This window comes from Thalassophryne amazonica, chromosome 21 (genome assembly GCF_902500255.1).
Source record: "Thalassophryne amazonica chromosome 21, fThaAma1.1, whole genome shotgun sequence".
Classification (NCBI taxonomy): Eukaryota; Metazoa; Chordata; class Actinopteri; order Batrachoidiformes; family Batrachoididae; genus Thalassophryne; species Thalassophryne amazonica.
In genome coordinates this window covers 1,220,466-1,233,078 of record NC_047123.1, presented here as the reverse complement: position 1 = coordinate 1,233,078, position 12,613 = coordinate 1,220,466, and the positions used below count along the sequence as shown (strand labels likewise).

General features: G+C 43.5%; 1 protein-coding gene across 1 annotated transcript in view; it reads left to right on the top strand.

The window, feature by feature from the left end:
• Nucleotides 1-463: 463 nt before the first annotated feature.
• map3k7 (mitogen-activated protein kinase kinase kinase 7) overlaps nt 464-12,613 on the top strand; it is a 27,074-nt gene continuing 14,924 nt past the window's right edge. The window contains exons 1-10 of the mRNA XM_034162791.1: nt 464-545; nt 900-1,006; nt 1,672-1,782; nt 2,043-2,108; nt 2,606-2,651; nt 6,672-6,810; nt 9,189-9,313; nt 10,134-10,262; nt 10,708-10,838; nt 11,376-11,466. Of these exons, the coding sequence (XP_034018682.1) occupies nt 518-545; nt 900-1,006; nt 1,672-1,782; nt 2,043-2,108; nt 2,606-2,651; nt 6,672-6,810; nt 9,189-9,313; nt 10,134-10,262; nt 10,708-10,838; nt 11,376-11,466 (973 nt within the window). The 5' untranslated portion in view covers nt 464-517. The remainder of the gene's footprint in view (nt 546-899; nt 1,007-1,671; nt 1,783-2,042; nt 2,109-2,605; nt 2,652-6,671; nt 6,811-9,188; nt 9,314-10,133; nt 10,263-10,707; nt 10,839-11,375; nt 11,467-12,613) is intronic.

Genomic DNA, 12,613 nt, shown 5'->3' with positions numbered 1-12,613 from the left:
ATGCATTCATAATACACCCGTAATACTGCCGTGATAATCTCAATGTGTCGGATCAGTTTCCTCACTACATGCATTATATAACCGTGATTGTTCATCATATATTCGCTATATATTGTTAATATATCCATAATTCATACTGGGACATTTGTCATTTTTGGCCACTTTTGTTGCGGACGACAACAAATGCCCGTAATTTGTGTACTCAATTCATGCGCAATTAATCCTCTCCCCAGTGGGACAGGACCCTTAGCAGTGAGCTGACTGTCCCGGACATTCAGATGTGCCTGGGACACTTGTGAATGTCATGAATGTCGTGTATGGTGTTTTTCATTTTAATTCTTTTTTTCTTTCTTTTTTGTCATGCTCTTGTCCCACACTCCTCTCCTCTTGGTGGCGGTAATGCTCTAGTTTACCTTATCGACGGCGGCCACTAAGCGGGCAGAAGAAGAAGCAGCGGCGTACACTTCCTGATGCCCAGAAGAAGTTTTGTCTGTCTAAAAGGCAGACAGCTTTCAAAATGGACATTTTACTTGGATTCTCTGTGAGTGAATCATTACAAAAACATCCTAATGTTCAGACGAGCGGCGCTGCTCCTGACGATTTAACTCCGAAGAGTTAAATAAATAAGTTAACGTTAGCAGCCAGCTAGGCTAGGCTAATGCTATATCAGGGCCTAGTATCAAAAGCTCAGCTTTAAGTCTTCCACAAGACGAGTTTTAATTTTATTCCTGACACACTTTTAGTAAACGTAGAGGTGGTAGTTTTAGTGAACGTTACCAGCGTCTTGCTGTTTTTCACTTTGTCAGCGATTAACAGCAGATAAACTGTGACGTTAGCTTTGTTGTTATACGTAGCGCTTTTTGTTTGTTGGTTTTCTTAACTATTGTGTCTCGTTTCAGTGAGTGACTCTGTAATGTCTATAACTGGACCATCCACCGACATGCTCGAAACGCCTCCTTGTTATCCCTTTGAAGAAATCAATTATGAGGACATTGATGTGGAGGAGGTGAGTTGATTCTGTCTACGTCCGGTTCTGTTTGGTCCAGAATCCGGGAAACTGATATGTCCTATTAAAAAAAAAGTTCCTTTATTTTGTAAAAAGAAATAAAAGCGTTAAGGCGCATGAGTTGGCTTGCAGTGTGCTCTGTGCAAGTGTAATATCTAGAAAACTTAAAAAAAAAAAGGAAAAAATGAATGGTTAGGGTTAAAACATGACTGAAACGCCCCTGATTCTGTCTGTAGTCTGTCTGTGGGATTGTGGTGGTTAAGGTCCAGTCACACCGGAGGTTATGACCTCCCTGCCACAAGTTCACGACAGAATTCTGCATTTGTGTGCGCCACATTCTCTCAACTGTCACTGAAAGTATCATGATGGGAGTGAACATCAGTCCAGTTCAAAATATGCTGGATGACTCGTGGGGCTAAAATATGTGATTACCAATGTTGATGAAGCATGCCACAGTGGTACCGCTGTCTGACACGCCTGACTGCAACATATATTTATTTATTTTGGCCAAAACATGGGTAACTCTGCTCTTGAGGGGGCTGTGACAGAGACTGCTGGCAACTCTTAAAATTTGCCAAATGGCTGACAGTCTTACCTCTCTGTGAATGGGGTTTAAGTTCTCTGAATGAAGCCCAATAGGATGAAATATTCCTCTTCCCTTTCAGGTGGTGGGGAGAGGAGCATTTGGGGTTGTTTGCAAAGCCAAATGGAAAGGCAAAGATGTTGCCATCAAGACAATTGAGAGTGAATCCGAGAGAAAAGCTTTTATTATTGAGGTAATGTTCTCTTGCAGTTTATCTGCATCCTCACATTTGTTCATACTCTGCAGTCAGTATCTAAGTTTAACATCACACGTGTGTTGATCGTGGGGTCATTCCCTTTCAATTCATCACATTTTCAAATGTCTCTCTTTCACTGGACAACATTTTCTTCAGGTTGATTTCTTTCTGATACTCAGTATGCTGAACATCATGAGAAAATATGTGTTGTAGATTTTGGATCAACTTTTTGTGCCACATTTCATTTTTGTCTGCAGCTTCGGCAGCTTTCACGTGTGAATCACCCCAACATCGTGAAGTTGTATGGGTCTTGCTGTAATCCAGTAAGTTAACTGCAGCCTTGTTTTTTGCTCAAACTGTAATTTTACACTTTTCAGTTATTCAGTCAGAATTTCTGCAAAGGATAAAATAAACATGGGCTTGATATGTTTACGCCAATAAACTTCAATTGGATCATTATTGTTCTTAGTTTTCAAGACTTTTTAATGATGGATTAAAAAATAAACTGGTTTACCAGAGAAGGATGGAGGAATTCAGGGAACCTGATGGCAGACATTTGGCAACCACTGGTCTGTGTATGTAAAAGCAATTCCCTATGTGATTTATTGAGGATGCAAAACCCCAAAATTCAAGAAACTCCTGTTACAAAATATATAAAATGGAGAAAGACAGCAAGTCCCCATACTTGGATAAACCAGAATTACAGTTTGATCATCTTATTTGATGCATAAATATTGTGCACAGTTAATCAATGATGAAAATAAATGCCAGCATATTCTGTGAAAAATTATTTTAGCTTGAAATAAGTTTTCCATTTCAGGTCTGCCTTGTTATGGAGTATGCTGAAGGCGGGTCATTGTACAATGGTGAGTCAGTGTGATGCATTAGACAGCGATACTGCTCAGTCAACGTGTGTGCAGTCTTGAGAATCAGCCCTGTTTTTTTTATGTTTATGTTTAAGAATTTGTCCGGTTTATTTAACTGCTGATGACACGTTAAGTCTTCCTGCTGTTGTGACTTGTCGAGTTGCGCGGTCTTTATAGTTTCTTATGGCTGAATGGTTGCTGCCCATCGCCACGTACCTGTGACACCTCACGTGTGAATAAATTTCTATTGACTGGAGCACTAATCTTGCTACCACTGTGATGATTTCAAAGCCTTTAGGACCACCTGCAGACCTGGGTCCAGATTTTCATCAAACCCAGGACAGTTTGGTGTTCATTATCTTGTTCGACAGTTTCACATACATACAGACAGCAGTAACCGGGGTTCTATCCACTGACCACCACTGAGTTATTGTGTAAGTTAAAGTCGTATTGGCTTGACTGGAGGAATAAATGGCATCCTGCCTCAACATAGTCCCTGCTGCATCCCTGTGACACATGAGTTTTCTCTAGCTGCCAAAGTCTTCAACATGGAGGCACTTGCACCACATGGACATAATGTCTCACCATAAAAGTGATCCTCCTCATCTGAGTCTCCAAGTAACCACTCATTTGACACAATCATTTGAGTGGTAAAAGTCTCAACCATGCAGTAAGACAAGGAAGCACCAGAACCCTAAAGACCTGATGTTCATCCTACTGAAAAGATGCCAGCATCACCAAACACCTATTTCCATTGACCTCACAACTCTGTAAGCTCTTCCCAGGTGTCTCCTGATCTCAAGGCCGATGACCCGGAGACATTCATGTCAACACTTTCACCAGTTACAGATACACTTCTGATGGCTGAATCCTGGAAGTCACAGAAAGCCTGGATCTTAGTCTGGATCCAAGACAGTCTCAAACCCAAAGACTGATTTCTCACTCAGCTACTCAAGTGCTGCCATCAGGGTATCCATTGATTCCAGGAAGATCACAGCATGTATAAAGTCAGCATCAGTAAATCCTCCCTCACCAGCAAAGGCATCTTCGCTGTTGGTTCCCACAAACCCACTCAACACCCAGTCAGTGTTGAGGGATCATCCCGCACTGTCTAGGGACCAAACGTAAGGTAACTCGTGGGTGTGAATGTAGAACTTTCTGTCCCTGAGCAAGGAAGCCATGTTCCACTGCTGTCAAGGGTGCTAGGAAAACTCGACACTATAGTAATTGTACTGTCTGAAGTGCAAAGACCTGGAAGTGGCCAAATTTCACTGCATAAACACACCAACTTTTGGTCTGGTCTCTCCAGTGGTTAGCATACTGAAGGTGTAGTAGTTGCTGTGACAGAAGTGTTCCTTCCAGTGTTGTCCGTCACCCTGTCAATGACCATATTATGAGACTTGGACTCAGACAGTCGGTGGGCATTTTGTCTGTTGTCCCAGTCAACGCTTTAACTGCAGTGAGCCTTGGCTCCGTGTCAAAGATGGAGATCTTTTGTTGGACCCTTCATTTGGTGATTGACGGCTGCCCCAGAATTTCATTGGTATCGTCAGGGCTGGTTCCGAGGACTGCATTGGTCCTCATGGATCTGGGTTGCATGGACCGTGTTGCAGTGCAATCATCCATGACCAGAGCCATGTCACTTCAGTGCAGCAAGTAAAAAGTCTCCCTCGCGAGATGTTACTCACCATTTTTGGAGCATCGACCGAGACAAGACCCCCAAAGAGTGCTGAAGTTTAATCCTCAAAATCAGCTCGGTGACAGATGTGATATCTGATGCCATCAGAAGGAGCCCATCCACCACAACTGCTGTCACTCCCTCTGTACACTGTCCGTTACAATTACCAGACCAAAAGCAGATGTATCCACCCACTGAGATCTGAACACTTCCAGGACTGTGGACCTCACCACTGCAGTGCTGAGCGTTCAACACTACCTTGACTACTTGCTGAGAGAAAGAATGAGGAGCCACCTCAGGTTTGGACGTGGGCACCACCATGCGATGGTCCGCCCTCCATAGGCGAGGCCCTCTGTATTCTCCTGCAGTTTTTTCTTTTGCAGAGATGAAGATCCCGACTGCGTTCCCCGTCCCCTCAATGTGATGTTGTCTGATGTAAGGTGGCAGCAGAGTTACTCCCACGGGATGCAGAAACAAAAGCTCATCTTTTCCTGTGTCAAGCTTTGGAAGGAGCTTCACTGTGACTCAAAAAGGAAGTTATCTGCAGTAGGACCACCTACAGTCCCAGCTGCAGTCAAACATCACACCCCACATATATGAAGACAAATATTCAATGATTGATTTCTCAGTTTTAAAATTTCATTGTTGGTCGTGCAACTGGGAATCGGCATAAACAGGGGTTTTCTTTGTTGTTGTTGTGTGAAATGTAAATAAAACAAGACAATGATTTGCAAATCCTCTTCAACCTTTATTCAATTGAATACACCACAAATACAAGATATTTAGTGTTCAAACTGATAGACTTTGTTTTTGTGCAAATATTTGCTCATTTTGAAATGGATGCCTGCAATGTTTCAAAAAAGCTGGGGGCAACAAAAGACTGGGAAAGTCGATAAATGCTCAAAGAACACCTGTTTGTAACATTCCACAGGTGAACAGGTTAATTGGAAACAGGTGAGTGTCATGATTGGGTATAAAAGGAGCATCACCAGAAGGCTCAGCCGTTCACAAGCAAAGATGGGGTGAGGATCACCACTTTATCAACAACTGTGTGAAAAAATAGTCCAACAGTTTAAGAACAGTGTTTCTCAATTGCAAGGAATTTAGGGATTCCATCATCTACAGTCCATAATATAATCAGAAGATTCAGAGAATCTGGAGAACTTTCTACACGTAAGCGGCAAGGCCGAAAACCAGCATTGAATGCCTGTGACCTTCGATCCCTCGGGCGGCACTGCATTAAAAACCAACATCATTGTGTAAAGGATCTTACCGTGTGGGCTCAGGAAGACTTCAGAAAACCATTGTCAGTTAACACAGTTCATCACTACATCTACAAGTGCAAGTTAAAACTCTACCGTGCAAAGTGAAAGCCATACATCAACAACATCCAGAAAGGCCGCTGCCTTCTCTGGGCCCGAGCTCAATTGAAATGGACGGACACAAAATGGAAAAGTGTGCTGTGGTTTGATGAGTCCACATTTCAAATTGTTTTTGGAAATCATGGATGTCATGTCCTCTGGACAAAAGAGGAAAAAGACCATCCAGATTGTTACCAGCACAAAGTTCAAAAGCCAGCATCTGTGATGGTATGGGGGTGTGTTAGTGCCCATGGCATGGGCAACTTACACATCTGTGATGGTATGGACGTGTGTTAGTGCCCATGACATGGACAACTTACACATCTGTGATGACACCATCAGTGCTGAAAGGTACATCCAGGTTTTGGAGCAACACATGCTGCCATCCAAGCAACGTCTTTTTCAGGGACGTCCCTGCTTATTTCAGCAAGACAATGCCAAGCCACATTCTGCACATGTTACAACAGCGTGGCTTCGTAGTAAAAGAGTGCGGGTACTAGACTGGCCTGCCTGCAGTCCAGACCTGTCGCCCATTGAAAATGTGTGGCGCATTATGAAGCGCAAAATACGACAACGGAGACCCCGGACTGTTGAACAACTGAAGTCGTACATCAAGCAAGAATGGGAAAGAATTCCACCTACAAAGCTTCAACAATTAGTGTCCTCAGTTCCCAAACGCTTATTGAGTGTTGTTAGAAGGAAAGGTGATGTAACACAGTGGGAAACATACCACTGTCCCAGCTTTTTTGAAACGTGTTGCTGCCTGCAACACGTTTCAAAATGAGCAAATATTTGCACAAAAACAAAGTTTATCAGTTTGAACATTAAATATCTCGTCTTTGTGGTGTATTCAATTGAACATAAGTTGAAGAGGATTTTCAAATCATTGTATTCTGTTTTTATTTACATTTTACACAACGTCCCAACTTCATTGGAATTGGGGTTGTATTTGTGGTTGTGACTGTCCTCTGTTGTCCACAGTGCTGCATGGTGCTGAGCCCCTGCCTTACTACACTGCCTCACACGCCATGAGCTGGTGCCTGCAGTGCTCCCAGGGCGTGGCCTATCTGCACGGCATGAAACCAAAGGCTCTCATCCACAGGGACCTCAAGCCCCCTAAGTATGCTCCCCACCCTCACGCGCTTCTCTTCCACCGGCTCATTGTTGGATTCAGCTCATGTTGGACAACTTTAAGAGTCGGCACAGTAATCTTGCTCTGACTTTTATCCTCTGTCTTGACTAAGCTTGTTTTTTAAATGTGGAGCAGATGATGTCCAGACTCTAGTTCCTGGAGAGCTGTTGTGGAGTTTCTTGGAATCACTCGATCACATGGATTCTTTCCCGACTCTGGGTCTGATGGGGGGTACACAGAGTGCCTCGGAGCTCCGTTAGTCAGCGGGGTTGGGTTCCTCAGCAGCTGGTGGTGCTTTCTTCACTCTCACTTACTGTTACTCAAACTAGAACTGTAGAAATACAAATTTAAAAAAAATGCTAAGATGTCTGAAATGTAGAAAGATGGTGGGTCTTAGGTCAGAGGTTAAAAAGGGAAATTATAGATTATTTGTTCAGTGCTCTTCTCTTAAATGGCCTGATATTATTAGACTGATGTGGCCACAAATCTTTGCTTTTCATAACAGACTGGGCATTATTTTTTTTTAAATGTCATTCTGAGTTTTAGCCATTTCAGCTTGTCTGGAATAACTTTGTTTTTTTTGGGGGGGGGGACAGAACACCATATTCAGGCTCAAAGGTTTTCCACACACAACTTTTTTTTAATCAGGGTTCCAGACTAACTTTACTGGGAGCACCGTAGCCCCTTCCTGAAAACTTTCAGAGCACAAGCAGAAAGTTTAGGGCCACAGACCTTAAATTGAGCTCCAATGCAGTTCCATTAAATGTATTGTAATAAATAAAGACATTATATTGTTATTTTATGTTCAGTGTTCCAGTTTAATTTAAATGGTGCATCTTGTTGTTTTTAGGGTGTGCTCTGCTACAGGAAGAACCATATTTGGAACTCTGTCAGTAGTCAGTTTTTGTCATTGTTGATGCAGTAGGACATGGGCGTGAAAGTAATGTCACATGAGTTTCATGCTATTTTAATTAGTCTATTAGTTTTCTATACCTGCTTCCTCCAGTTAAAGGTCATGGGGGGGTGGAGCCTATCGCAGCAGTCATAGGGTGTGAAGTGGGTTCACCCTAGACAGTCTGTCACAGGGACAAAGACAAGCAAACACATTCACACCTACAGACAATTTAAAGTTTCCAGTGCACCTGTGTGTCTTTGGCTGTGGGAGGAAGTCGGAGCAACCCGAGGTAACCCACACAGACACGGGGAGAACACGCAAACGCCACACAGGAAGGCCAGGGGTGGGAATTGATCCCACAACCTTCTAGCTGTGAGGCAACAGTGCCAACCACTAACCCACCGTGCCACCCTAATTAAATGATAATAAAATTACAGTGGTACCATAGAAAATTAATTTTATGACTTAAATCTTTAAAAAAAAAAAAAAAAAAATCACAGGTCGCACTTAAACTTCAGCCCAAAAAACAACTGATGAATGTATATTTGTTGAGGTTTTTCTTGGTAAAAACCCCCCTGTGAAGCACAATGAGCGCTTTCTGCTGTGACGCACATCAGCTTCTTCAGGTTGTCGTCTTCGGTTCTGTGTGGAGCTGTTGTGTTCATGTGCACACAGAGTGGTGAGTCTGTCAGATTAAAACCAGTCAGCCTGGACAGTGAGTGGATTTTAACGGACACCTCGCTCCACTGAGGTGCAGAACGGGTCTGTGCGTCCCTGCAAGACTACCAAAGCTGGCTTTCCCCCCTCCTGCGCTGCGTGCTCTTCTGTCACACAGCAGCTGCTCCCTGATGTTTTAGCACACTGATATGACTCTTCACAAATACAACCAGGTGAATTTGTATGTTGCGCGCTCCCTGCCTCCCCTTCACACCTCCCTCCTTCTATTTTAACGGGGGGGGGCTCTCAGTAAATCTGCAGGTCGCTCATCTGTGAGCGTTTGTGACCGTGTAGATGACGTGACCTGCACGGCTTCATACCCACGCTCAACACGCACAAACATGGCAGACTAACTCCACGTTTAGCAACATGAAAATACAAATACCATAAAATATCTGCATGTTTCCAAGTGCATGAGTGGTTGCAAAAAATGATCATGCGGTCACTAAAAGGGGGCAGTCGGGAACCCTTTCACTACATGACTTTCATACAGATTCCCCCCCCCCGTGTACTTTACATGATGGAATTAAAAAACCAATTGACAAAGATGAGCTTCCTTCAGTTCCATTTGATCGTGTCCTTATTTTATTTATGATTTTTATGTGGCACAGTCGGCTTCTATTTAATTCTTTGGAGTTCTGGTTTTGTTGTCAGGATTTCTCTGACTCTGTGATCTGGGCAAGAATTTAAAGACGTGGACAGATGTTCGCCTGTTTGTGGCGGTTCCTCACAGGTTGAACGGTTTCTCTTTCAGTCTGCTTCTTGTGGCGGGGGGCACCATGTTGAAGATATGTGACTTCGGGACAGCGTGTGATATTCAGACCCACATGACCAACAACAAAGGCAGCGCGGCGTGGATGGCTCCAGAGGTCTTTGAAGGTCAGTGAGGTTCTTAATATATGTTTCTGTCCTGCCTCGTCTGTTTTTGTGCTGTTGCAGATCATTTCTGTTGCTAATGACTTTGCGTATGTCTGGTTCCTGTTTTATTTGCTGCCACAGAGAGCCGGTGCACTTTGTCACGTTCGTACGTGCTTTTTTTCGTGCCTAACGTTGCTTTTCAGCTCAGTTGCAGCTTGGTGCTGCCAGCACCGAGGCATTACTTCTTGATTCTGCCGTGTGCTGCTGCTTTATTGATGCTTCTTTCCCCAGCGCAGTGAGAAGATGAATGGAGAGATGCCGGTGACTTTATTTCCCTGGGGAGCGTGGGATTTGTGTTCTTATTCAGCCAGTAGCTTAATGTATTTGTACATGTTCTTTGTGAGCGGGTCGGGAGAGAAGATGAATTAAGCGCAGGTTGTTATCGTTTTGGACAGAAGCTACAAGACTTTTCTGGAATTAAACACCCCACTTCTACCCTCTCAGTGAACTCCTTACAGCTAATTTGCATCAGAGTGAAATAGTGTGAGTGTGTCTCAGTGCAGCAACTTTAAAATAGTGATGTGATGTGCACTTTAATTCTGCAATAATAGACTCAGTGATTGAGCAACACAGGAGCTGTTCCTTGGTAAAACTGCTCCCTTCTTTTCACCTTCCTCCTCTCTCTGAAGGTGCAGATAAGATCTCCTGTTCCTTCCCAGGCTCTCATCTTAAGCGTACTGGGGATAAATGCTTGTATCAGTCCGTCACCGTGTCGGGCCGAGCCGTTCTTCTCTCTCTGTAAGGACCTAAGTGTTGCTGTGGGTTTCCTCTGTACTCGCAGGCAGCAATTACAGTGAGAAGTGTGACGTGTTCAGCTGGGGCATCATTCTCTGGGAGGTGATCACTCGCAGGAAGCCCTTTGATGAAATTGGAGGACCAGCGTTCCGTATCATGTGGGCTGTGCACAACGGTGAGTCACTGACTGCGCGCGTGTGTGTGTGTGTGGATGGGGGGGTAATGGCCTTAGGGCCAAGGAGCAAAGCATGATGGGGATGCAGAGGCCTTTTCTACCTATCAGTTGCCATGAGACCACAGGCCAGCTGTGCTCAGCCTGCTGGGAAATTTAAAACGTACGAGGCTGCCAGAAGAGAGCGGCTGACAGACATCTCTGCCCGTTGCAGCGCTCCCTGCAGTTTATTCCAGTACAGAGATGGATGGAGGAGAATGCTGATGGAAGGCTAATTATACCTGGGGACACGGCTTTAATGCTGAATATGTCTGACTCATTACCAGCTCCGGCACCACGAGACGGGAGCTTTAGCATAAATCTGCACTTCCTTTTGTGGCTGCGGTGTGACGCTTGAAGTCGTCTGTTCCTTTGGCTGTGTGAGAGTTGTTTCATTTTTCACGTCCAGGCACGAGACCACCTTTAATCAAAAACCTGCCCAAGCCCATTGAGAGCCTGATGACTCGCTGCTGGTCCAAAGATCCATCTCAGCGGCCGTCCATGGAGGAGATAGTGAAGATCATGACACATCTAATGAAGGTAATCTTTCCTCACACACACACACCTCTGCACAGCCTACAGGGAATAAATAAGAGCGACAGACACACAAACTGAACCCAGACATAATTCAGTGTGTGCACACTCCTCCATCATTCCATTTCAGTGGTAAAATGACGTCAAGTATTTTCTTTTCTTTTTCTTCTCCTGGTATGATTAGTGCCTCTGTGTTTAGTCTGAATCCATATTTCTGCCTTTGCTCATGACAAATTCAGCAAAATATGAAGTAACATTCAATATTTCTTTAATTTCCTGTCACTGCTACTTCAACTCCACTCATGGATATTAACAGTTCTGTCTTGAGCGTGAGACTTCGTGTCTCGGTGAGACTCCTTGTGTAAATAATGGGACAGAGTCTAATCTAATCTGGATCACAGATGATCACGCTCGCTTAGTTTGGTGAAAATCACTTCATGACTGTTTGAGTCGTGTTTGTAAGCAGGCATGGGCGCAGATGGAAGCTCCTCAGTGGATGTAATTAAGAATCCTTCCTCTGACCTCTGACCTTTCTTTTGACAGTACTTCCCAGGATTTGATGAACCGCTGCAGTATCCATACCAGTATTCAGAAGAGGGACAAAGTAGCTCTGCAACAAGTACAGGTACGATTTAGAATGCAAAACTACACCGTTAGTATATACAACCCCTGGCAAAAATGATGGAATCACCGGCCTCGGAGGATGTTCATTCAGTTGTTTAATTTTGTAGAAAAAAAGCAGATGACAGACATGACACAAAACTAAAGTCATTTCAAATGGCAACTTTCTGGCTTTAAGAAACACTATAAGAAATCAGGAAAAAAAATTGTGGCAGTCAGTAACTGTTACTTTTTTAGACCAAGCAGAGGAAAAAAATATGGAATCACTCAATTCTGAGGAATAAATTATGGAATCATGAAAAACAAAAGAACGCTCCAACACATCACTAGTATTTTGTTGCACCACCTCTGGCTTTTATAACAGCTTGCAGTCTCTGAGGCATGGACTTAATGAGTGACAAACAGTACTCTTCATCAATCTGGCTCCAACTTTCTCTGATTGCTGTTGCCAGATCAGCTTTGCAGGTTGGAGCCTTGTCATGGACCATTTTCTTCAACTTCCACCAAAGATTTTCAGTTGGATTAAGATCCGGACTATTTGCAGGCCATGACATTGACCCTATGTGTCTTTTTGCAAGGAATGTTTTCACAGTTTTTGCTCTATGGCAAGATGCATTATCATCTTGAAAAATGATTTCATCAACCCCAAACATCCTTTCAATTGATGAGATAAGAAAAGTGTCCAAAATATCAACGTAAACTTGTGCATTTATTGATGATGTAATGACAGCCATCTCCCCAGTGCCTTTACCTGACATGCAGCCCCATATCATCAATGACTGGAAATTTACATGTTCTCTTCAGGCAGTCATCTTTATAAATCTCATTGGAACGGTACCAAAGAAAAGTTCCAGCATCATCACCTTGCCCAATGCAGATTCGAAATTCATCACTGGATATGACTTTCATCCAGTCATCCACAGTCCACAATTGCTTTTCCTTAGCCCATTGTAACCTTGTTTTTTTTTCTGTTTAGGTGTTAATGATGGCTTTCGTTTAGCTTTTCTGTATGTAAATCCCATTTCCTTTAGGGGGTTTCTTATAGTTCGGTCACAGACGTTGACTCCAGTTTCCTCCCATTCGTTCCTCATTTGTTTTGTTGTGCATTTTCGATTTTTGAGACATATTGCTTTAAGTTTTCTGTCTTGACGCTTTGATGT